Source organism: Ahaetulla prasina, chromosome 8 (genome assembly GCF_028640845.1).
Source record: "Ahaetulla prasina isolate Xishuangbanna chromosome 8, ASM2864084v1, whole genome shotgun sequence".
NCBI classification, from domain to species: domain Eukaryota; kingdom Metazoa; phylum Chordata; class Lepidosauria; order Squamata; family Colubridae; genus Ahaetulla; species Ahaetulla prasina.
Window position 1 is genome coordinate 45,122,857 of NC_080546.1, and position 25,368 is coordinate 45,148,224.

Sequence of the window (25,368 nt, forward strand, 5' to 3'; positions counted from 1 at the left end):
CTGCAGTAATATTCACAAGGATTTCCATGAATCCTTCTTACCAAAGAGGGATCTGGTTATCAGGAACAGGGCTGCCAGCTGGCTATGTTATAAGTTGCCCAGAATGATGTACGGTATATGAGATGGGTGGGCTATAAATTTATTAAATAAATAAACAAATATATGTGGACAGACTAAGAGTGGAGAAGTACTTTCTCTTCATCACTTTTATTATTGCATTAACTCACAACCTAATGAAGGTTGTGAGTTATGTTCAATTGGATGTCCTCTTTCTCCAGCAGTGCACTAGGAATCTTATGCTATTTCATCTCTGAGAGTTCTTCCATAAAAGTGGACATTACAGGATACACAAACTGAAAATTTCTGCACAGATATGATTCAATATAAGACCCAAGTTGCCTGTTAATTTCAAACTATGTAGCAGAGCTTCAGGAATAATCCCACCTTCCTTCTGAAAACTCATTGGGTCCACATCAAGCACCTGTGGCAAGCTGATAGAATAGCCCTTCTTCCCTGATGATGTGTAAATATGGCTTTTATTTGATTCTCTAACTGAACTTTCTCATACTGTATGAACACAGACTACCTGAATACAGTTTTATGTGCAACAAAATCATGTTGCTTTTAATTAAAATGTTTAAGGTGAATTGTATTTAAGGTTGTAATAAAAAGCAGTGTAGGTTGCCATCTGCTGGCTAAAAGAACAGTCAATTCTCTTTACACTGGAGTATGCTGTGTTTGATCAGTAGATAAAAGTGGCTTTTCTTCTCCTGAAGGCCTCTAATGATCTTCTCTTGAAGGCATCTGTTAAGAGATTTAGAGCAGATATGGGAAAAAGAAGGTTTCACAAGGAAGAAAGGGAAAGTTTCAATGGGGGGGGGTCTGTATGCGTTGCCCTAGAAATCTTACAAACATAGATCATTAGGATTATTATCAATGACAGTCAAAACATCAGGGTAATTCTCTAACGGTCTGATGCATCCCACTTAAATTAATAGGGCCATTATCACATTAGAATTTGTGTTTTAATATATTATCTAGGTGTTCAAGAAACTTTAAATACATTTTAGAACTCTTACAATGATCCCATCCCAATATTCTATATATATTGCAGGATTTTAGGATTGATGGAGACCACATTTTATCTAAAGACAATTCATTAAGAGAATGCAGATTTGAACCAGGGCCTTCCTGATTCATACAGACCAGTCTCTAGATTTTTTAAAAAGAATCTCTGCTACCTCATCAGCCATGGCCAGCAAAGTCCAAGTCCACAAAAGAAAGAAAAATGTACATAAAATCCAGAAGGGAAATGGGGGAGAGTGGAGAATATCTATTTCCCCCATACTTTCTAAAATTGTCAGGTGTTGGGGGGGAGGAAGGTATGTTTTCACATCTCTTGTTGATCTTGCTCTCATTTAGATACCATCACAATGTCCACTTAGTGTGCACAGTTTGTACACTAAGAGCATTATGAGAAAAAAAATCAGAAGTTGAATAGGTTGCGTAAGTCTGCCTTACTATACTGCAGGTTTCTCTCAGACTTGAAATTGGGTCTTTACAAGTGATTATGTATACATATAGATTTTATTTTAAGAACAGCCATACTCTCAACAGCCATACACATACACATAACAACCATTTTTAAATACTCGTTTTACACTCTAAACCTAAATGCTCAATAAGCATTTGCTAAAACAAATTTAATGAACATGTTGATACAAACATTGCCTTTAAAAGTCCCTTTTCTATACTTTTGAGCCCTTTAATATTTCTGTTTAATGAAAGACAAAATTTTCACAGATTTAATGGAGTTTAAGTCCCATTTAAAAGAGGGGATGCAGCTGCAATTAAATTTTCACCAGATTACATCATTGCCAATTATATTGAAATAATAGAAATGAGTCTTTCAGGAACTCATTCCCTGAGGGTGAACTTTGTTTTAGAATAGAATAGAATAGAATAGAATTTTCTATTGGCCAAGTGTGATTGGACACACAAGGAATTTGTCTTGGTGCATATGCTCTCAGTGTACATAAAAGAAAAAGAAAAGATACGTTCATCAAGGTATACGTTCATCAAGGTATGAAACAAAGGTTCCATAATTCTGGACTGGGTTTTCAGATACATTTTTTGCTCCTGACTTTGCCCACAAATACTATTAATAGCTAATTAATACTGTTAATTATCTGTTAACAGCAACACAGAATCCTATAAAAATAGGAAGTCACATGAGTCTTGGGATTTCAACAATTCATCCTTTTTTGGGCCTACAATAATTTCAGCATCCGTCTGAAGGACCAAGAGCACCAATTCTAGAGCTCTCCGCCAAGCTTCTATCTTAGCAGTAATATTGTCACACACTTTCAAAGCCTTTCCACCTATATCAGAATGTCCAATGCTTACTCCTACTTTTCCCTTACTAAATTCCTCCAGGATGTAAGCTGATGGTGAACCATGCACAGCTGCTCTTCGGAGATGCTGCTGTATGACAGTGTGGGTTTCAAACTCTGATGCACAGTTTGCTGCATTACCCATGACAGCAAACAAGTACTGGCGCCAACCACTTGCCAAAACACTAAGCACCAAAGATTTATATTGTTCTGAGGATTTTGCAAACCAGGAAGAGGCAAAATGAAATTGGCCTGTAGAGTTTGGCGTTGCTTTTTCTAGTTTTTCAAGAAAACAGAGGCATAGGAGCTCAACTGCACCACCTCCTGGAAAAACAGCCTGATCAAGAAGTGCATGATGCAGACGGTACACACAGGTCCAAAACTGATCTTCCATGGCTTGCATCTTTGACATAAAAGGGCAACAGAGCACAACTGTTACCAATCGAAGTCCTTCTGCTGTTAAAGCAAGTGGGATTTGGCCACTGACCTCCACCAAATTTAATTCCAGAGCTCCATAGAGATTCATGCATATGCCTTTGACAATACAATCCTCATTCACTTGATTGATGTAAGTCACTATCTCAGCTCTCATAATATTACTAAAAGCTCTCAACACATTATGGTCCACATGATTAACTATCACTATTTTATGTAGGAGACATTTTTCTTCTAGAATTTCACATGTGTCACCTTGTACCAAAATTAAATTAATATTAGACTGAATCAGAATGTCCATTATAGACTCAACCCATAAACTTGAGCTTTCCTTTGAATGAGACACATTTTCTGAAAACATGCTCATATTCTCTAATCTATTAAACCCTAAATGGTGATAAGTTTCAGTAAGGTCACCATCTACAAGAATAACACGAATAGGCATATCCTGAAATTGCTTCACAGCAGCAGCTTTTGCAGGACATACAAGTGTGATATAGCCAGGGTGAACACACGAATGACTTTCAGATATTCCTGATAAACAGCATGTCACAATTTCTGAAATATCAAATTGGAAAGGACAGGTATCAGTTTTTTGATTGGCACCTGGAAGCTGGCAACTGAGAATGTCCTGTATCATTTTTGTGGCAGATTCATTTCCATGGCTAAGAGATAATGCTAGTAGTCCCAAATAACTCAGCTTGTCAAAAGGTTTTGGACAGTCATCCAGATGTATTGTTTGTTGTGGTGATTGACATTTATTTACATTGCTAAAGTATCTACTATGGGTTAATTTTGATCTTCTGTTGTAAGTCAAGGCATCAAAATGCAAATCAGAGTTTTTCTGAACACTGAAAACACTGCAAACAAAATTGCTGTTCATTGACTCAGATAGTAAACATTTCATACTGTTGGTGATGGATATGACTGGGTTGATATCATTTGTTTGCTGGAACATATGATCTTCTGAGTTTTCTTCCGATAGTTCATTTTTAAGTAGATTTAAAATACTAGTCCCAGACTTACTAACTGTGCTCTTAATGTCTGTAAACTGTTTTCCAGAGAGGCTAGAGTTACTATTGATAAGGCTCATGCCTTCGCAATCTGTAGGAATATCCTTTAGCTTTTGCTGTATGTTGTGCAGTGATAATGTAATAGATTGCACTTGTTCAATGCAAGAATCCAGACCTTCAGACATTATAGCTACTATGAGTGAAAGTGGAACATCATGTTGAAGGCACTCAAGTATAGCATTGCTCCATGCACCAACAAGAAAGAGCAGAGTGGTCATCCCTGTTTTATAATCTTTGTTCTGTGCTTGGATGGCTTCATTAAGAAGCTGCCCCACAGCACTACTTAAATCCATGTTCTCAAGAAGTCTCAGTGGAGAGCAAATCAACACACCACCAGGAATACTTTCATCAACTATAAATTTGGACAATTTCATGGGTCCTAAAAGTGTCCGTCCAGTGGAAGCCAAAGCTGAAAGATGTTGCAGACCAATATGTCTCTTTCTGTTCACGTTTCTGAAAGCCATGTTCCCAGGACAGCTGCAAATGAAAGACATATTTGTTGCTTGTGCCTTATTTGTTTTGGTTTTTATGTTACCCTTTGGACACTATTGACATGTCTCTCAGAGATAGAGCTGCACTCAGTTCAGACAGAAATTAAATTCTATTTCCAGAATACTGTCATTTTAAAAAAAACCTATTTATATGTGCATAGTGTTACAATTAATTCAAACAAATGAAAAAAAAGCATACAGCCAGATTCTCTTTGTACTAAAATCAAAGTTTACTCTGGAATCTGCAGTCTCTTTTTCTACCATTCTTCTGACAGATGAACAAAGTTTATAGAGCTTCCAAAAATTAGAATTATGCCATGGTCATTTCTATTGCATGTGCTAATAAATGCTTTGGACATATCTTTGACTAATCAACGTCTTTATTAGCTTGAAAAGTTCTCAGATGTATGCATAAATACAGAAGGAAGAAAAATATATAGCACAAAACAAGTTATTTCTTCTAGCAATCTTTTCTTGGCAACTTTCTTTGCCCATAATCTAGATTTGCTGGGCTACTTATATCAGTCTTGTCTCTAAACAACTTTTTAAAACAGAAATATCAATGCAATTGTTAATGGAACCACTGTTGTCTTAATAAAAATAATGAAATTGCATTGCTCTTTTTAGAACCAACAAAACTTCTCAAGGAATATACAAGAAACAATATTTAGGCTGTGTTCCCACAACACACTATAATCAACTAGTTTGTGGCTCAGTGTGTTGGACAAATCCATTGTAGTAACTGTATGATTCGAAGTGTTGGGTAAATAATTTCATTAAGTCAGTGAACAGGAATAAAATTTTATGCATTATAGCATACTAGAAGATAAACTTTTTATTGGAGAGAGCTGAATAACTGGAATATAATAATTCACATAATAAAGCAGCTGTACAAGAGTATAGTCAGCTGTTGCAAAGGTACAGAAGTGCCTAGATTGGAAGGGTTTATGTCAGTGTTGCACAACAACTGTAAAACCTTCCCATCACCACTTGGGCTCATCCACATCATCTGAATTTCTACCCCTCCTCTTCAATCTTTTAGAAAACAATGTAAACATTACCTAATTGTTTTCAGTCCAGCAGGCCATGAATGGAAAAAAACATCCTGAGATGAGCAGTGCTTACTCTCCTTTCTCCCACCTGGCCAAGAGAAAATCATCCTCCATTGTCACTATCTCCTACCTGTCAATAGTCCTGCAAGAAAAAAGGCTCATCTCCACTTCACGCAAAAGAGAACAAATTGATAACACACCTCAGTCTTGTTTGGTACATAAATTTTATTCATTATTCATTATAGGGGAGTTTCTAAAAGTTGGGATTGACTGTAAAATATGTAAAGGACCACACTGAAACATTTCAAAGGCTTTGGCTGCCATTCCTCAGTTGCATTTCAAATTTGAATTCTGATGATGATATATCAGCATGTTGGTAATTTTGTAACCAAGTGCTTTTCCCAACAAACCAGATGGGACCGTGGCTGCATGCTGCTATGGTGACTTCTTCAGGGAAATTCTAAATAAGGAAGAGACCAGATGCTATACTTTCTGGAACACTGTATTTCAACCTCAATAATGTTAAAATGTGTGGACTTCAATTCAATTCAATTGATTACAAATATAATAAAGCAGAGTCACCAACAAACTCAGCACTCCTAAATGGGCAACATGAGATCAAACAGGTCTAAAGTAGGCTCTGAAGTGTACAGAGCTCTGGTATAAAAGTCCTCAGGGAGGTCAGCAGGGTACTATTTTCACTTGCTAAAACTCTTTCTACTGACACAGTAGGAAAGATTTCAGGATTGATCTGGAAAAAAATAATTGCTTCAGAACCTTGGATTAGGCTTTTGCTTATTTGACCAGTGGATGAGAAAATAGCATTTGTTTCACTGGTATGAAAGAGCAAACTTTATCCCAACTCCTTTTCTATATATATGGAAAAGAGCCCAAGCAGTGCAAGGATCTTTTCCCCCACCAAGGTGAAACCAGCTATAGTTTTACCTGGTTCCTCTTTAACACAAATTGTGCCCCTCCCCCTTTTTCAAAAGGAGAGTCCTTCACAGAAAGAAAAGGAAAGCGAGCTTGCTTCCCCCTGGGCAGGAAAAGGGCTTCAGAAGCAGGGAAATCTACCACTTCTGAAGATCTTGTCAGCAGCTATTCAGACAGAACAGCTGGCCGTCACCAGGGAAAGGAAGAGGCTGAAATCTGGAAAAGGATTTCTTCAGTTGGCTTCCCTTCCTGCCCGAGGGGCACCAGTAGCTGCTGGCTGTCTCCTGGAAGAGCTCTTCACCCTCTTGCTCACCCAGATGAGACTAGTAGAACCAGATAGAAGTTGGCATGAAGAGCTGCAACACTCTCTGTTAGCTGCTTAACTCTGTCACGTTCACCACCACCACCCCCACAATACACACACACATAACCTTCCCCCTGCCAACCAAAGAGCTCAGTAAGACTCTCGGGTTGGTTGCCCATTTCTCTGCGGGGCTAGCAAGAAATCCCCGAGCAGCAGCTATTCCATCCCTTCTGCTCTGCCTTGCTCGACCATCTTCCTCTGGGCGACAAGGGAAGGATTTTGGACTGCTCCCAGTCCTTGTATTCTGTCGTTCCAGATTTGGAATAAAATAACGGGGAAAACAGAGGAGGCTCATTTTCTTATTTCCAACCCAGCTCTCTGGAGCAGGGGTCTCCGACCTTGGCAGCTTTAAGCCTGGCGGACTTCAACTCCCAGAATTCCCCAGCCAGCAAAGCTAGCTGGGGAATTCTGGGAGTTGAAGTCCGCCAGGCTTAAAGTTGCCAAGGTCGGAGACCCCTGCTTTGGGGAAGCAGAGAAGCGGTCGAGGCAGATGCCTCTCGTGTCACCAGAGGGAGGGGCGGGGCAGCGCGAGTGTCAATCAGCAACATCTGCCGCTCCTCGGACTCCGCCCTACATGAAACACACACACACACACTGCACCCTTCGCCCAATAAAGGGGGGGGGAGGTTTTCCAAAAGGAGCGCGCCAAATATCTCCCGCGAACCGAATCGCCTTTAGTAAAGCAATTACCTGCTCAGCTTTAGTTCCCTTGTGAAAGTTAGAATCCGCGGCTTGCACGAGAGAAACTACTAAATCCTTCTCCCATAAGGGCCCTAATCTTGGCTCTCTTTGCAAAGGAGGCGCCCTCGGTTACGTTCCGAACAATCGGTCTCTGCGCTGCTGCCCCGGACGGAAATGTCTTCTGCTGAGCATGCTCGGTAGCGTCTGAAGCTTTTGCCCGTGTTCTGCCCTTACTTCAGCGAAAAGAAAGCGAATGAAATATAAAGTCTATTGAGATCATGAGAGGCTTTTCGATCGGGATAATAAGCATTCATATAATTCGACTGCAGCTTATGTTGCAAAAAACTAAATAAAAGCAGGGAGTGGGTTTTGAGTAAGGATCCTAATGACTGCTCTTTTCTATTGTTTTGAAAATTACTTTTGAAGTCTACAATATTACTTAAACGCATTCTGGTCACGAGCTCAGAAAAAGGTGGATTCTTTTGTTACATTTTAGAATAGAATAGAATAGAATAGAATAGAATAGAATAGAATAGAATTTTTTATTGGCCAAGTGTGACTGGACATACAAGGAATTTGCCTTGGTGCATATGGTCTCAATGTATGTAAAAGAAAAGATATGTTCATCAAAAATTCTAAGCTTAATGATAGTCATAGGGTACAAATAAGCAATCAGGAAACAATATCGATATAAATTGTAAGGATACAAACAGCAAAGTTACAGTCATACAGTCCTAAGTGGAAGGAGATGGGTGATGGGAACGATGAGAAGATTAATAGTAGCACAGATTTAGTAAATAGTTTGACAGTGTTGAGGGAATTATTTGTTTAGAAGAGTGATGGCATTCGGGGGGAAAACTGTTCTTCTAGTTGTTCTGATGTACAATGCTCTATATTCAATTCAGTTGGAATTGAAACCGTTTATGTCCAGGATGTGAGAGATCTGTAAATATTTTCACAGCCCTCTTTGACTCGGGCAATATACAGGACCTCAATGGAAGGCAGGTTGGTAGCAATTATTTTTTCTGCAGTTCTAATTATCCTCTGAAGTCTGTGTCTGTCTTGTTAAATGTTAGTCTTAATATTTTGTGTACTTTTCATATTTGCTTCAAAAAAGCATTGATATATTCAGGTCAGTTATTAAAGCTCATTGAAAATCGTAAATTATGTGAACTCTCAATAACTGACAGGAAGTTCATGAATCGCTTTTAGCCTGTGATCCTCTTAAAGATATCCTTTTGGTTCATTTGTCTGTTATTTCATCTTAAGAACTCATTCATGTCAATAATTATTTGCCAACTCTTTGCTTTCCGTTCAGATATTTACTTGAGCTTTTTATTATTTCCGATTGCCCTTCAGTTTAATCCGATCCTTATAGAAAAGTGTAAAATAAATAAGAGGCTTTACAACTCTAAGCAATGATTCGGAAAGATTTGATGAAAGGTTTGAGCCAAAAAACTTTTTAGAAATAAGTCGCAATAAATAAATAAGAAATAAATCCCAATAGTTTCCTGTTGAGACATTGATAAATTTATCTTCACTGCTTGCTTCTGTGACAAGTAAATAGCTAGACACCAAGAATCCTGCGTGGTTACACTTTAGGATTTGCCTGGTGTTCCTGCAGGACCAACGTGGCTGCCTTTGCTGTTTCATTAATGAAAGTGGTCAAAAGCCAACGCCTTATTCCGGATCTCCCTACCGCAATAATCTCAGCACAGATTGAACCCACCGTTGCCACCATTCGGTTTATTGCAAAATAATTTGTCAATCAGCAGCTGCCCAGGGAAACCAACGCTCAAACTCCCTGGAGTCCTCGGGAGCGAGTCTGGTTACTAGGACTCCGGCGCTTCGTTTGTTGTGTATCCAGCGGAAACTGCAACACGAGCTCTAAATGGCGTCACAAAGCCCGGCCGTGACTCGCGTGTCTGCATTGGTCTTGGTGTAACGAAGAGAGGCGAGTTTTCGCGGGAATCTTTTCTGTCATTGGGCAATCCGGGCACGTTAAGAGGCGGAACGGAATCGATGTTTGCAGGTGGTTTGGTTTGTGTGGTTTCTTGAACAAGTGAACCAACCCAGCTTCTGTAGGATAATGGTGAGTGTTTCTTTCCCCAGGTTTTGGTAAAGGAAATAAATATCTAATAATCTTTTTGTAGCCTTTCTCACGCATTCTCCTCTCTGGATCTAGTTAACCGAATTAAGTTACAGCGTCATTAAATCTCTAGCGATCATCAGTTGCAATTCATCCTGAACCAGTGGCTTTTGGATTACTTTTCGCGCCAAATCCAGCCTGATTGGCTGTAGTAAATCTGTGCCCTATTTTACTCGCGGATATTTTTAGAACCGGAGCAAAGTAAAAACCGGTCTTTATTAAAAAAAACAAAAAACCAACAGGTGTTGTATCTCAATCTTCTGAATTTCTGCTGGAAGGGAGAAAAAAAGTTTTCCTATTTATTCCTGGATGAGTGTGCAGAGAACTGGTGCCTTTTTTGCCAGTGAATATTCCTGAGTCCTAAGTACCGTGTAGAAAGTTAGCCCAACAACCGTAAATCAAGAAACGCTTCACGAGGAAACATGGGGCGATTTAAATAATATTTATTGTAGTAATACAGAGGATTTTGTTTCCTCTTTGCAGTGTTAATACCTAGTAAAAAGGCACTGCATGCGTGGTTTTCAGCCATAACTTGCTGACTAAACTCCAGCGGGCTGAAAATCATAGTTTATAAAAGAGCTGTATTTCCACAACACAACTCAAAAGTAAACATGGCTTAGTGCCATGTATGACTCCAGCTTCCCAGTCTTACTAAAAAATGCGACTTTTTGCAGTTTTTTCCCATCCTTCAAGTGTTTCTGGTTGTTCCCCTAGAGAGAACATCCAAATTACACCTCTGTGTAGACGTGTAGACAATTAAAGTACATGTAATTGAAATATGGTTTTAAGGAGGAAAATTTTGTTTTCTACCAACTAATATTTTTGATATCTGCTTCTATCTAAGTGCAGTACAAATGAACAATATAAGTACCACATATAGTGAACATATACACTTGAAAGCAATGTGTACCAATAAAGGAGAATATTTATAGTTCAGGGTTGAAATGAGGGGTCCTTGGTACTCTATGAGCTTGATTGTTTTCTTTCATTATCCAAACTAGGTAATATCAGTGCTAGTAAGGAGAGGGTTTTGGTGTCAGTTTATATTCTAGTGGCTTGGTCTGTTAGTGTTGGGGATGGTCGTCTTAGTTGGGCTGTTTACTATTGGCTTGTTTGGCAATGTGGAAAATAAGTTCAGTGAAATAGACATTTCAAATACTATTTTAACTTGCATTTATTGAAGGCATCTGGATTCAAAAAACCAGGTTTGAGTGGCACCCATCGTCGGAGAAGTAGTGGGTTAAAACATGAACTTTCTGAAGATCAGAAGCAGGAGATCAGAGAAGCTTTTGATTTGTTTGATACTGAGGGGTGCGGTAGCATTGATGTCAAAGAACTGAAGGTATATATTAATTTTCTTTGTCTTCTTTAACAATTTGGTTTTATTTGGATTTTTTTATGCTGCAAAATTGTCTTACAACCCTAAGATGTTACCCAAAGTGGTGTATTAAGATCTATATCAGGACTAGCTTGCAAAATCCAACTTTGCCATATCTGTTTGTCATGCCCATGGAAGCCTAACTTATAGGTTGCCTTAATTTTGCTGTTTCATTGCTTAAATAAACTTTGTGTTAACTGTAATAAGAAAATAGTGCAAAATAGAGGTACTGTAGTACAGTACTTCAGTAAAAAACTAATGATACCAAACCCCAAATGATCAGATAATTTCACAGTGGTTTCATGTAGATGTTGAAAAGGAGGAGATAGAGGAACCCTGCAGCATCTCATAGAAGAATCCAGGGGACAATTTCCCAACCAACTAGCACCAGCTGGAACAGGCCTTGGAAAAAGGAAGAGAATTGCCATAAAATGGTGCCTTCAACCCCCAACCCAAAGAGCCAGCTCGGAAGGATACTGTGGTCAGTAGTATTGAAAGCTTCTAACAGATCAAGGAGCACAAGAATGGATGCACTATCCACCAAAAGTTATCAACAAATGCAACAAAGGTTGTCTTGGTACTAAATCCCAGCCTGAAATCTAACTGAGATGGGTCTAAATAATCTGTTTCTTCCAGGGTTTTAATCAGTTGCAAACTATAACAATCTTCCCAAAAAGGGAAAGATGAAGATCATGCCAGACTAATCTCATTGCATTCTTTGACAAAATGACAAAATTAGTGGACCAGAAGAATGCTGTCAATATAATTTACTTGGACTTCAGTAAAGCATTTGATAAAGTAGACCATAACCTACTACTAGATAAAGTAGAAAAATGTGGATTAGACAGCATCACCACCAGATGGATTCGTAACTGGCTGACCAACTGCACTCAACATGTGGTCCTCAATGGAACTACATCCACATGGAGGGAAGTATGCAGTGGAGTACCCCAAGGCTCTGTTTTGGGCCCAGTACTCTTCAACATCTTCATCAGTGACTTGGACGAGGGGATAGATAGGGAATTCATCAAATTTGCAGATGACACCAAGCTGGCAGGAATAGCCAACACTCCAGAAGATAGGCTCAAGATACAGAAGGATCTTGACAGACTTGAACATTGGGCGCTATCTAACAAAATGAAATTCAACAGTGAAAAAAGTAAGGTTCTACATTTAGGCAAAAAAAAAATGCACAGGTACTGTATATGTGGTACCTTGCTCAATAGTAGTAATTGTGAGAGGGATCTTGGAGTCCTAGTGGACAACCATTTGGATATGAGCCAGTAGTGAGCAGCAGCTGCCAAAAAAGCCAACACAGTTCTGGGCTGCATAAACAGAGGGATAGAATCAAGATCACGTGAAGTGTTAATACCACTTTATAATGCCTTGGTAAGGCCACACTTGGAATATTGCATTCAGTTATGGTTGCCACGATGTAAAAAAGATATTGAGACACTAGAAAGAGTGCAGAGAAGAGCAACAAAGATGATTAGGGGACTGGAGACTAAAACATGAAGAACGGTTGCAGGAACTGGATATGTCTAGTTTAATGAAAAGAAGGACCAGGGGAGACATGAAAGCAGTGTTCCAATATCTCAGGGGCTGCCACAAAGAAGAGGGAATCAAGCTATTCTCCAAAGCATCTGAAGGCAGGACAAGAAGCAAATAATCAAGGAGAGAAGCAACTTAGAACTAAGGAGAAATTTCCTGACAGTTAGAACAATCATTAAGTGGAACAACTTGCCTGCAGAAGTTGTGAATGCTCCAACACTGGAAATTTTTAAGAAAATGTTTTTTTTTAATTTCTTTTTATCACAACAGTATACACAAACAATTGTCATAGATAAAACAACATATTTTGAAGAAAATATATACATATATGTAAAAAAAATATGCATCAACTATATCAATTTGATATGATGAAGGGAACAATAGGACAGGAACGGTAGGCACTTTTGTGCTCTTATGCACACCCCTTATAGTCCTCTTAGGAATGTTAGATAGCCATTTGTCTGAAATGGTGTAGGGTTTCCTGCCTGGGCAGTGGGTTGGACTAGAAGACCTCCAAGGTCTCTTCCAACTCTGTTATTATGTTAAGATTGGTCAGTAGTTCTCAAAAAAGTTGGGTCCAAAGATGCGGAGGGAGCATACCAGTGGTGGAATCTAAATTTCTTTCCTACGGTTTCTGTGGTCGTGGCTTGGTGGGGTGATGTGACTGGGGTGTGTGGCTTTGTAACCATGTGATTGGGGGCTCAAAAGAAACAATGTCCTACTGGAGCAGGGTTGGACTAGATGACCTCCAGGTCCCTTTCAGCCCTGGATTATCCTCTGAAGCTGCGTCTAGTGCCAGGTTTGTAGTCCTTCCTTCCTCTCCTTTTTCTTCCTTTCCTTCCTTTCTTCCTTCCTTCCCTCCCTCCTTTCTTTCTCTCCCTCTCTCTCTCTCTCTCTCTCTCTCTCTTTCTTTGAAACCCGCCCCCCCCATTTTTGGCCTAGCAGGCTTCAACGAAACCTGCTGGGAGCAAAAACAGACCCCTACCCCCACCCCCATAAAAAAAGGTTCTGACGATTGTGCGCCACAGCTGTGACGCTCGGAGTCTTTTTTTTTTAACCTTTTAAAAGCATTTTTTTACTACTGGCTGGGGCGAATAGGTAGTAAAAAATGCTTTAAAAAAGTTTTTAAAAAAGGCTCCAATGATTGCGCAGCACAGCTGTGATTGTCAGTTTTTTTTTTACTTTTTTAAAGCTTTTTTTTAATACCTATTCGCCCGAGCTAGTAGTAAAAAAAATCCTAAAAAGTTAAAAAAAAAATTCCAATGATCAGCTAAGCGATGCAAGATCGTCGGAATTTTTTTTTTATTTTTTTTTTACTTTTTAAAGCATTCTGGCATGTACCCCTGCATGCGCAGAGGGTACAAAACACATTATTTCCTGGTTAAAACCAGGAAGTAATGACAACTGGGAAGGTGGGCGGAGCCTCACGCCCAGATCACTACCAGTTCTCCAAACCACCTGCCACAATCACTACCGGATCGGGTGATCCGGTCCAAACCGGGAACATTTCACCCCTGGAGCATACCATACATTTTGTGCTTTATGGATCAATTCTTGTTTCTGATTTGAAACTTGAGTTCTACCAGATACAAATACATTCAGGAGTAACAGGTATTGTTTCAGAGATTAACAGTTTTTAATCTTAAACTGGTGATGGATGTTGGAACTTAGATCTCTTTATAAAACAGCAAATGGCAGGCATGTGCTTAGAAAAAACATGCTATAGATGAGAAAATACGAATCCCTCCTGGACAAGGTTCCAAACCACTACTTTCATTAGCAGGCATGTTTAACCTATTGTTTTATGAACAGAAACACATACTTGTTGATAACATTTAGCACAGGATGTTTTCCCAGCTTTTATGCAGTTATCTTATTGGAGAGAAAGGGAGAGGGAAACAGCTGTCTCAGGGAAACAACAGCAAATTGTAAATTATTTTTTATTTATTTATTTGTCGAGTATGTATTAGATTATATATGTATATATATATATATGTATGTATGTATGTATAAGCATGAATTGAATACATAAAATGAATACAATTAAAGGGAACATTAGGACAGGGACGCTAGGCACGCTGGTGCTCTTATGCACACCCCTTACAGACCTCTTGGGAACGGGGTAAGATCAACAGTAGCCAGTCTAAGGTTAAAATTTTGGGGGTTTGGGGATGAAACCACAGAGTCAGATAGTTCATTCCAGACATTGACCACTCTGTTGCTGAAGTCATATTTTCTGCAATCGAGTTTGGTGCAGTTTACCTCAGGTTTGTATCTATTGTGTGCTCGTGCATTGTTGTGGTTGAAGCTGAAGTAGTCATTGACAAGTAAGACATTGTAGCAGATGATTTTATGAGCTATGCTTAGGTCAAACCGAAGACGGCATAGTTCTAAATTTTTTAAGCCCAAAATTTCAAGTCTGGTGGCATAAGGTATTTTGTTGCGAGCAGAGGAGTGGAGGACTCTTCTTGTGAAATATTTCTGGACACATTCAATTGTATTAATGTCCGATATGCAGTGCGGGTTCCAGACAGATGAGCTGTATTCGAGAATTGGTCTAGCAAATGTTTTGTATGCTCTGGTTAATAGTATAATATTACCGGAGAAGCTACGCAAGATTAGGTTTACAACCCTTAATGTTTTTTGGGTGATGTTGTTACAGTGGGCTTTGGCACTTAGATCATTTGATATGACTACTCCAAGGTTCTTGACAGAGTGAGGGTCATTGACAAGGTCATTTCCACTCAATTTGTATTTTGTGTTCTGATTCCTTTTGCCAATGTGTAAGACAGAGCATTTGTTGGTTGAGATTTGGAGTTGCCAATTTTTTGACCATTCCGACACAAAGTCAATGTCTTTTTGAAGGGTAGCAGCATTGCTGCTGGTGTTAAATAGTTTTACATCATCGGCGAAGAGAACAGTTACTTATAATATGATCACAAAGGTCATTTATGTATAATATGAAGAATGTTGGTCCTAGAACGCTGCCTTGGGTGATACCACTATTAACAGGTGCAGGATTTGATAGGGAGTTCCCTATTTTGACCACTTGTTGTCTGTTTGACAGGAAAGCGGTTATCCAATTATGGAGAGGTCCGGAGATGCCATAGGATTTTAATTTTAAAATTTATATAGTTTTTTATGTACCACTGAATCAAAGACTTTACAGACGTCTATATAAATTGTATCTATTGCTTGGCCCTGATCAAGATTTGTAGTCCATATGTTTTTGCAGTGTAGTAGTTGTAGATTGCAGGATAATTTTTTTTTTAAAAAATGTGGAAATGAAATTGCATGGAAATTGTTAAACCAACAGGATATGAAATGTAAGAACAATAGGACAATTTCCATGGATTAGACAGAAAACAAGCTAATTGCAGATCCCTATTAACTCCCTCAGTAAGACTGGAGGAGTAAAAGCAGTAAAAGATCTAAGACTTAATTATTTAAGACTGTATATTCCTTTAATGGGACGTACTTTGTAAAAATTGTATAAAAGAAATAGACAATATGCTTGAGTTGGAATCTATTCCCAAGTATCATTAAGATGTTTAGCAAAATAGGCAACAAATAAAGTTAACAAATAAATGAATACATTATTCTGTACGGAATAAACCTTTCCAAAGGTCTCTATCTCTGGTGGAACTCAGTTTGGCGAAGCACACCACATTAAGAACCGATAGCATACCTGGGACAACAATGGGACTAACATTTTTTTAATCAGGATCAACTCTTTTAGGCAGAAAAGTTTGTAGGTAATTTTCAAGTATGTATTAGATGTGTACAAGTTATTAGCCTTTGTATTGCAGGTTGCAATGCGTGCTCTTGGTTTTGAGCCAAAGAAAGAAGAAATTAAAAAGATGATAGCAGACGCTGGGAAAGATGGAAGCATCACCATAAACTTTGAAGACTTTTTAGCAATGATGACCACAAAAATGGTAACATGATTTTACTGTCATCCTTGAGAGATGTAGGATACTTCGGGGTGTTTTTGTTTTATTTTACTAACTTACCTTTGTTTGTGTAAGAATGAAAAAGATTCTAAAGAAGAAATTCTGAAAGCTTTCCGACTTTTTGATGATGATGGTACAGGCAAGATTTCCTTTAAAAACCTAAAGCGAGTTTCCAAGGAACTTGGGGAAAATTTAACGGATGAAGAACTGCAGGTAACTGTTCAGCTTTGCATAGCACATTGGACTTTTGTATCATGTCACCTAAGAGTTGTAATTCCTGCTCTTTATTGGTTTCTAATAAAAGTTTATCTTCTCTTCAGGCTTTAGTTCATTTTTACTGATTGGTCTTCCTGGTGTTGTTTTCCTGTGTGGTTAAACTACTGAGTCTGTTTTATTTACTTTTTCAGTACAGTTCACCTTAGGTTCTGAATTAGCTGCTAATATACAATTCGTGATCTTTTTTATGGAAATTTTATTTTTAATGGTTCAGTTTACAGAGTGGAAGACAGTTCAATACATGATCAGAATTTAAAAGTGAATAAAAGCAAAACAGAGATACAATAATTAAAAGGATCTAAATCAGTTTTATGTTTATTTATTAAATTTATATGCCATCTATCTTACTATCAAGCAATTCTGGGTAGGTTATAATGCCATAAATATCAGAATAAAACACTTAAAGAAGTTTAAAAACATTAAACATTGGGCATTAAATTAAAATATTGAATTTAATAATAAAGTGGATAAAAGGATCTCATGCATAGATGGGGTAGAGGTTGAATCTTGATATCTTTTTGAAACACAGTGTTTCTAACCCACATTTTGTTGGTTCTGGGTCTGAAATTGGGTAGGGGCATCTCATTAATGAGCTGATAAAATTATTTTAATAGGTTAAAGTTAAAATTATTTTAATATGTTAAGAATTACAGAAGCTTATAACCTGCTTAACTGTTGTTCAGTTATGCTTTTCCAGTTTATCGGAGTTTATAGAATAATGACGTCTTACACAAAATGAGCGTGTTCAGTGTGCATTTAGTGGTGATACACTGTTACAGAATACACAATCCATCTGATTTTAATTTGTTTCTTTTCCCCTGCCTGGTATTCAACATTACAAGATCATTGTAGATATTCTGTGAAAAAGAGCCTGTATTTGTCGTCGTCCCCCCCCCCTCACCAGATACTTTTTTCCTGAACAATATGAGTATTTCTACAGACCAGAGGATTTTTCTCTCTGTGTCACTGGTAGAAGGGTGGTGCCATTTTTATATGTTTAAGAGATACAAATACTTATAAACAGTATGTATAACTTCTATAATATTTGAAGTTTAAACATTATAAAAGTTATAAGTTAACGCTGAGGATGTATTCCATGAAAGTAGTGTCAGAGCTTCTAGAACAGTGCCTAATCTTCAGTGGTTCTCTCCTCCCTTTTGCTTCCCAGGAAATGATAGATGAAGCTGATCGTGATGGAGATGGAGAAATAAATGAGGAAGAATTCTTGAGAATCATGAAGAAGACCAATCTATATTAATGGTTCTTTACCTTTAAAAATGACTGGAAAAATTATAAACATGTTTATTGTTTTATAATGTACAAAAAGGGTATCTGGTTGGGAGGGATTTTTTAAATCAGAAACTTATACCATTGTGACGAAGTTATGATTCATGCATGCTAGAAAGCTTGTTGCACCTAAGAAAACGGTTATTTTCTGGTTATTTAAGGGAGATGATAAAACTATTTTTGAGAATAAAGTTATACCTTAATATGCATGCATTGTATCATTTGGCACGTACAGTTAAATACAAATTTGCTTTATCTGGCCACAAAAGGTTTAAATAATGACTAAGCTACAGATAGTCCCCGATTTACAACAGTTTATTTAGTGACCGTTTCAAAGTTACAGTGGCACTGAAAAAAGTGACTTGTGACCATTTTTCACACTTACAGCCCTTGTAGCAGCCTTATGATTATGTGATCAAAATTAAGAATCTTGGCAACTGGTTCATACTTATGACGGTTGCAGTGTCCCGGGGTCATGTGATCACCTTTTGTGATCTTTTGATAAGCAAAATTGATGGGGAAACCAGATTTCACTTAACCACAGCACTAACTTATCAACTGCAGTGATTCTCTTAACAATTGTGGCAAAAATGTTGTAAAATGGGGTAAAACTCACTTAACAAATGTCTCACGTTACAACATAATTTTTAAGCTCAATTGTCCTAAATCCAGGAACACCTGTAGTAGTTTTTCTGCTCTGTATTGCTATAAGCATCGAAGTCAGAAGTCTAATTTTATGAAAAAGAATAGTGAGGGGTAATTAAGAAACATTAAGTGAATTGGACATCTGTGTGAGTGTCTGTGTGTCTGGGTCTGTCTGAGTCTGAACCCCTTTAAGTCAATGTTGACTCCTGGTGACTGCTTGAACAAGTCCCTGCAGTTTTCTTAGCAACACTTTCAGAAGTCTTCAAAAAGAGGAAAAAACTGTATCCAGAAAACTGCAGACCAACCACCTTGTCATCAACACCTGAGAAAATCCTGGAAATGATAAACAGTGGATTTTTGCACATTCTAGAAATTAGCAAAGTAATTACTAGAAGCCAGCATGCTCATGTTCGGCATGACTTGCTTTTAACCCACCTTACAATGTCTTTGCTGATAAAGTGACTAAATTAGTGGATCAGGCAAATACTGTGGATATAATAAACTTAGATTTCAGTAAGGCATTTGATAATGTAGATCAGTGCTAGTGGCCCATTTCAACACCGAGTGCTGAAATGGGAGTGTGCGCATGTGCCGAATACTGGAAGAGCAGCCTCCTGGTGTGCATACGTGTGCCAGGAAGATGATTTTCTGGTTTCTGACATGCACATGCACATCAGCCACCTGGTCTTCTGGTTTCTGGTACGCATGCGTGCGCGAAGACCAATATGCACGTGCCAGAACCCGGAAGATCATCTTCCCAGTGCGTGCATGCACACTGGCCAGCTGCTCTTCCAATTTCTAGCACTCCCATTTGTGTGAGAACCAGATGGCCAGCGCGACAGAACCCGGAAGAGTAATGGGTGACGGCTTGCGTGCCCGGAGAGATGGATCTGTGTGCCACTTCTGGCATGCGTGCCATAGGTTTACCATCACAGATGTAGATCATAGCCTACTTGTTGATAAGATAGGACAATGTGGGATATACTGGATCACCACCAGATGTGTTTGCAGTTGGCTGACCAAATGCATTCAGCATATATTCAACAACTACATGGAAAGAATGCATTCAACAACTACATGGAAGGAAGCATGTGGTGGAGTATCTCATTGTTCTGTCTTGGGCTCACTGCTCTTCAACATCTTCATAAATGATCTAGATGAGGGAATAGAAGGGGTGCTCATCAAATTCGCAGAAGATTTTGGAAGATAAAATTCAGAAGGAGCTTGACAGACTTGAACACTAGGCTCTATCCAAAAAAATGCAATTCAGTGGTGAGAAAAGTAAGGTCTTACACTTAAGCAAGAAAAAACATGCAGAGGTATAGAATAGGTGGTACCTGGCTCAAAAGCAGTAATTGTGGAGAGGGATCTTGCTGTCTTAGTTGATGACCACTTGGGTTTGAGCCAGGGGTGAAATGCTCCCGGATTGGACGGGATCGCGTGATCCGGTAGCGATGGCGGCTGCTGGTTCGGAGGACTGGTAGCAAAAATCCCTGGCCCCGCCCCCCCTGCCTCTGCTGAGCTGCACCATCAGCAGAGGTTTTTTTTTTTTTACTTTTAAAAGCCGGTTTTGCTTCAGCCGAAACCTGCCTTTAAAAGTAAAAAAAAGCCTTTGAGGATCCCGCCCCTCAGCTGAGATCGGCAGCCTTTAAACTTAAAAATTAAAATTAAAGGCTACTCTGGGGATCTCACCTGAGTTCCTCATTAGCAGAACCTTAAAAAACATGTTTTCTGTAGAAAACGTAGAAAAACTCCTTTTAAAAGAGTCTAAGACACTTACCTGATTACAGATCGACCTCATGGCTTTTCTCATAGCCGGAAAGCCCCAGTTTCGCTTTTAGCACTAGACTGAACTAATCTAAATTTAGCTAATCTATTTCACCACTGAGTGATTAATGCTGTCTGGCTGAGGAACTCTGGGAATTGAAGTCCACAATAAAATAAAATAATAAAATAAAATATTTGTGCAGCTTTCTGAGATTTGGTGTGTTTCTGTAGTGTTTCACTCTAACTACACAAACACACAAAGTCTCAGAAAGCTGTATGGTATTTTGTGTGTGTGTGTGTGTGTCAGTTGTGTGTGTGTAAAATGTGAAAGTTGGTTTTTGAGCTTTTTGTGGCTGTGTGAAGTGTGAAGTGCAGCTGCTTTTACATTGTGTGTGAGTCAGTTGTGTTGTGTTGTGTTGTGTGTGTGTAAAGTGTGAAAGTTGGTTTTTGGTACCTCATTGTTTTTTTTATACTTTGTTTATTATTTTTGTTATTTATTGTTATTGCCCATGCCCACCCAGTCATCTGACCACCAAGCCACGCCCACCAATTAATCCATGCCCACAGAACCGGTAGGTAAAATTTTTAGATTTCACCCCTGGTTTGAGCCATCAGTTGCTGCAGCTGCTAAAAAGCCAATGCAGTCCTATCCTGCATCAACAAAGGAATATCATCAAGATCACAGGAAGTGATACTACTTTATACTGCACTAATGAGGCCACACTTGAAATACTGTGTCCAGTTTTGGTCACCATAATACACAATAGATGCTGAGGCCCTAGAAAGAGTGAAGAAAAGAGCAACAGAGATGGTAAGGGGTTCCGAGTCTAAATCGTATCTTTACCAAATTGGTTCTTAGGATATTAGAAGCCTCAAAGTTCCTTATGTTAATTATAAAAGTCAATTTTTCTCTTGATGCATCCATAGCATAGTGCTCCTTCATTCAAGATCTTGTTAGCTGCGTAGTTAAAGGATATTAAATTAAGACCTACAACATGTCTCATATTTCTATAATGCTGATAATAAATGTTCTTCTTCTTTTTCTTTTTTTTATTTGAATTTATATCCCGCCCTTCTCCGAAGACTCAGGGCGGCTTACATTGTGTAAGGCAATAGTCTCATCCTATTTGTATATTTATATACAAAGTCAACTTATTGCCCCCCCAACAATCTGGGTCCTCATTTTACCTACCTTATAAAGGATGGAAGGCTGAGTCAACCTTGGAGCATTATCCATATGGCAATCTGAAATAAGAGTTGTGTTTTCTTTACCCTCAGTTATAAAAGTTTTCCCAAACTGCTATATATGTCTGAAGAGTCTCGTAGGTCTATTTCAGTTTTGTTTTCAAAAAGGGAGAAATAGTAAAGCTTTAACGATTGTGGAGTTAGTTTTAAGGAAAATATATAAAAAGACATTTTGTTTATTCAAGTTCATACTCACCTGTTTAATGGTCAAACTACCAGATACTAAAAGAAAAAAGACTAGAAGTCTCCCAACTGATTAGTTTTTGTATTTTAAACTCGCAGGAGATAGGCTGATATTAAGCCCCATGGCAGAGTCTTTGCTTAATCTTTCACGTTTCTTTCCGACAAATTTCCTGTCAAATCCATCTCAAATTGCTTTATCTATTAGAAGAAAATTGCTACCGAAAATTTTCAACAACAAAAAACAGCTAAACAATTATCTGCCAAACAGTGGAAAACACGTTTCGTTGAAAGAATTATTCAAAAACTGAATTTAACATGTATCCTTTGACAATCCTTTCATTGTTTTTCACCCTATTAACAGATAATTGAGCAGCAAAATTTAGTTTGTGAAGGATTGCCATTGCATTTTCTTACTATGATCTCACTTACCATAAAGCTAGAGAACTGCTTTCCTTGATTTTGGTTTAGCATAACAATGAAAAACTACTGAATGATGAATAAGATAGTAAATATTTTAATATGAAAAGAATTTTGAAGAATCCCGCTGTTCTGACCACTTATATCTATGTTTCACTTGATATATTTGATGCCAAATTTTGCTTAGTTCTTTTGATTTGATTTAAGCCACTTCTGGGACTTGCATACTACTCCAATTGGAAATGTGTATATGCAAAGCTTTTATAGCATTTGAATTTATGAAATTTTTATATCGTCTTTCAACTTGGATAAAAAATTAAATATATTTGTTGGAGGCATGTTCACGTTTCTGATTTCTTTTAATGTTAGATGTTAATGGAATTCATTTATTAATAGAATACATTTATTATCCAAAGTATTTATTTCTACAAATATCTGTTAATCTTTTCAAGATTACCAAAATTAATATATATTAGCAAACATCAAAGGGTGACTTTGATACTTTTCCTGCATTTCAAACATGCTATTACGTCCCTAAATTTGGCTTTTAAAATAACAGACCCATATGCCCCAGAAACTGCTACATAGCAATTTTTCTATTGACAAGTCAAGAAGAATGCTATACCACCAGATAACAGATATTTAGTAACCCATTAATAAATCTTGACACTTCAGAAGTTCAGAAATTCTAATCAATGAAAATATCAATGTAATATTAAAAGAAATTAATCTGGCATCCTAACCAAATACTTGGCAATAATAATGCAATAGTGATATCGAAAATAGATGGGATCTGCAATTTGGTGATTCAGTTAATGTGTTTTTGATTTCCAAATAGTATAATAGATACTGGCAGTGCTTATTGTGCAGAAAACAAACTCTCAGAACTAAGATCGTATGAATCATTTTTTCCATCCGATGTGATCTGTGTGCTATATTCATAATGTCCAACGAATTCGTAATTCTTTTGGCTGCCTATGTCTATGTTTGTATGTTTAACAAAGACTAAACTATTTTAACTTTTATGTTTCTCTCTACTATTTTGTTTCTAATCTATCATTAAGGCAGAAAACCGATTTTCTCTTCTTGAAATGGCCATCAAAATACTAAAATCATGATCCAGATTGTCAGAAATTAGACCCATCTGGGGGAGACTGGAAATTAGATAAGTGGAGATGAAAATATGGAGACGATCGTGCATCAAAACACATCATGTGGAGTCATAATAACCAGATGCTCCAGGGAAGGAAGCATAGTACAAGATAAGGACTCTGCCCAAGACGAAAGGGGATTTCTGTTAATACAGTGCTGTCACATAAGATTAAAGGATATCTTCGGAAAGATGATTCCCACCTACATTTTTTTCTTTAGGTTTACAGTAACAATACAGAACATTTTTTAAAGTTCCATTTCGCAATTCATAGCGAAACTGACCTTGATTAAAAGTTACTTTATGTGCAACTCTGGATTATTTTTCTAAATCCTTATTTACATTTATAGCATAAAATTATCAACTTTATCTTTCAAAACACAAAGCTCCTCTTTTTTATTCTTTGTACAATATATATACTTCCCAGTCTCCTCCTGTTAAAATTAAGCCATGAAATAACAAAATTCAGAAAAACAATGTGAAATAGAAAATAACAGAAATAGAAGGTAAGCAATAAAGAAAAAGGATACCAACTTTGTTTATAACAATTCCATTCACTGTGCCTTTCCATATCTTTCTACCCTTAGAAATTCTTCCCATATTATTTCCCATGATGTTTTTGTTCTCGCCTCTTGAGTTCATGAGTAACATCTGACAATGTCTTCTCCATTCATTCTCTTGTCGGATGTTTTGATCTCATTTGATCATTCCCTAAATGTTCCCTAAATGTTGTCAACGGCAATGGCATCTCCCTCTCATTTCCTAGTCATACCTCATCCAATTGCAATGATCTAATCTACATTGATTTTACTGAAGATACCATCATAAGGGCACTACACAAACTAAAGCCATCTCTATCATTTGATCTCGATGCAATCCTGCACCTGTCAACAGTCGTGTTCCCCAAGGCAGCGTTCTAGGTCCAACACTTTCTGCTTTATATGAACGACCTTTGTGATCAAATTATAAGCAGCTGTGTCCTCTTTGCTGATGATTTTAAACTATCAACAGCACAGACAACTTTGCTACCCTTCAAAATGACCTTGACTATGTATCTGAATGGTCTAACAATTGGCAACTCCAAATCTCTGCTAACAAATGTTCAGTCTTGTTGACCTACACTCTGTCAAGGACCTAGGAGTACTCATTTCTAAAGATCTAAGTCTCACAGCTCACTGTAACTTCATTGCAAAAAAAGGTTTTAAGAATTGTAAATCCTATTTTATGGAATTTTCTCTCTGGTAACACTGTACTCCAAACTAGGGCATATAAAACCTTTGCCAGACCTATACTTGATTACTGTTCACCTGCCTGGAACCCTCACTGTATTTCAGACATCATTACATTAGAGAGGGTCCAGAGATATTTTACTAGGAGAGTTCTCAAATCTTCTGCTTGAAATAAAATTCCCTATACTACCAGGCTTGAAATCTTAGGTCTAGAAAGCCTCAAACTATGTTATCTACGTTTCGACCTATGCTTAGTTCATAAGATTATTTATCAAAATGTTCTACCTGTAAATGAATACTTTAATTTCAACTATAATAATACAAGGGCCATCAATAGATTTAAACTCAATGTAATTTGCTCTAATCTTAATTGTAGGAAATATGACTTTTGCAATAGAGTAGTAAAGGTCTGGAACAATCTACCTGATCTTGTTGTTAGTGTCTCTAATCCCCATACCTTTTACCGTAAACTATCTACCGTGGACCTTTCATGTTTTTTAAGAGGTCCCTAAGGGGGCATGCATAAGCGCACCAGCGTGCCTACCGTCTCTGTCCTACTGTTCCCAATTATATGTAAACATTCTATGTGTTTATAGCTATGTTTTGCCAATTTATCTTTTTTTGTGCAAAATTTTTTCATGTGTCCATGTCTGTGTCTACTCTGTTACTTGTTTTCTTGTATTTGTTGATAAATAATAAATAAATGTGCAAACCAC

General features: G+C 37.8%; 2 protein-coding genes across 5 annotated transcripts; one reads left to right on the forward strand and one right to left on the reverse strand.

The window, feature by feature from the left end:
* Positions 1 to 836: 836 nt before the first annotated feature.
* Positions 837 to 7,655, reverse strand: BBS12 (Bardet-Biedl syndrome 12). 2 transcript variants are annotated; one of them, XM_058193226.1, is made up of 3 exons: positions 7,432 to 7,655; positions 5,454 to 5,586; positions 837 to 4,378 (listed from the first exon to the last, which is right to left on the reverse strand). In XM_058193226.1, exons 2-3 carry the CDS (start codon positions 5,549 to 5,551, stop codon positions 2,212 to 2,214), a joined length of 2,265 nt encoding a protein of 754 aa, XP_058049209.1. In that variant the 5' UTR covers positions 5,552 to 5,586; positions 7,432 to 7,655; the 3' UTR covers positions 837 to 2,211. The 2 variants fall into 2 exon arrangements, 1 of the variants encoding a protein (XP_058049209.1); XR_009156324.1 differs by lacking the exons at positions 837 to 4,378; positions 5,454 to 5,586 and adding an exon at positions 5,650 to 5,904.
* Positions 7,656 to 7,697: 42 nt separating this feature from the next.
* Positions 7,698 to 25,331, forward strand: LOC131203238 (uncharacterized). 3 transcript variants are annotated; one of them, XM_058193227.1, is made up of 7 exons: positions 7,698 to 7,894; positions 8,328 to 8,427; positions 9,198 to 9,514; positions 10,755 to 10,913; positions 16,310 to 16,438; positions 16,529 to 16,666; positions 17,898 to 25,331. In XM_058193227.1, the coding sequence occupies exons 3-7, from the start codon at positions 9,512 to 9,514 to the stop codon at positions 17,985 to 17,987; spliced, it is 519 nt and encodes a 172-aa protein (XP_058049210.1). In that variant the 5' UTR covers positions 7,698 to 7,894; positions 8,328 to 8,427; positions 9,198 to 9,511; the 3' UTR covers positions 17,988 to 25,331. The 3 variants fall into 3 exon arrangements, with proteins under 3 accessions (XP_058049210.1, XP_058049211.1, XP_058049212.1); XM_058193228.1 differs by lacking the exon at positions 7,698 to 7,894 and having other exon boundaries at positions 7,911 to 8,427; positions 9,195 to 9,514; XM_058193229.1 differs by lacking the exons at positions 7,698 to 7,894; positions 8,328 to 8,427; positions 10,755 to 10,913 and having other exon boundaries at positions 9,154 to 9,514.
* The last annotated feature ends 37 nt before the right edge of the window (positions 25,332 to 25,368 follow it).

Excerpts from the sequence above, each read along its gene's own strand:
- BBS12 (XM_058193226.1), bottom strand. The coding sequence starts at position 5,551 with ATGATTTTCTCTTGGCCAGGTGGGAGAAAGGAGAGTAAGCACTGCTCA. Across the intron at positions 4,379-5,453 it reads GCTGGACTGAAAACAATTAG|CTGTCCTGGGAACATGGCTT; the intron begins GTAATGTTTACA and ends TTTCATTTGCAG.
- LOC131203238 (XM_058193227.1), top strand. Across the intron at positions 16,439-16,528 it reads CAATGATGACCACAAAAATG|AATGAAAAAGATTCTAAAGA; the intron begins GTAACATGATTT and ends TGTTTGTGTAAG. Across the intron at positions 16,667-17,897 it reads TAACGGATGAAGAACTGCAG|GAAATGATAGATGAAGCTGA; the intron begins GTAACTGTTCAG and ends TTTGCTTCCCAG.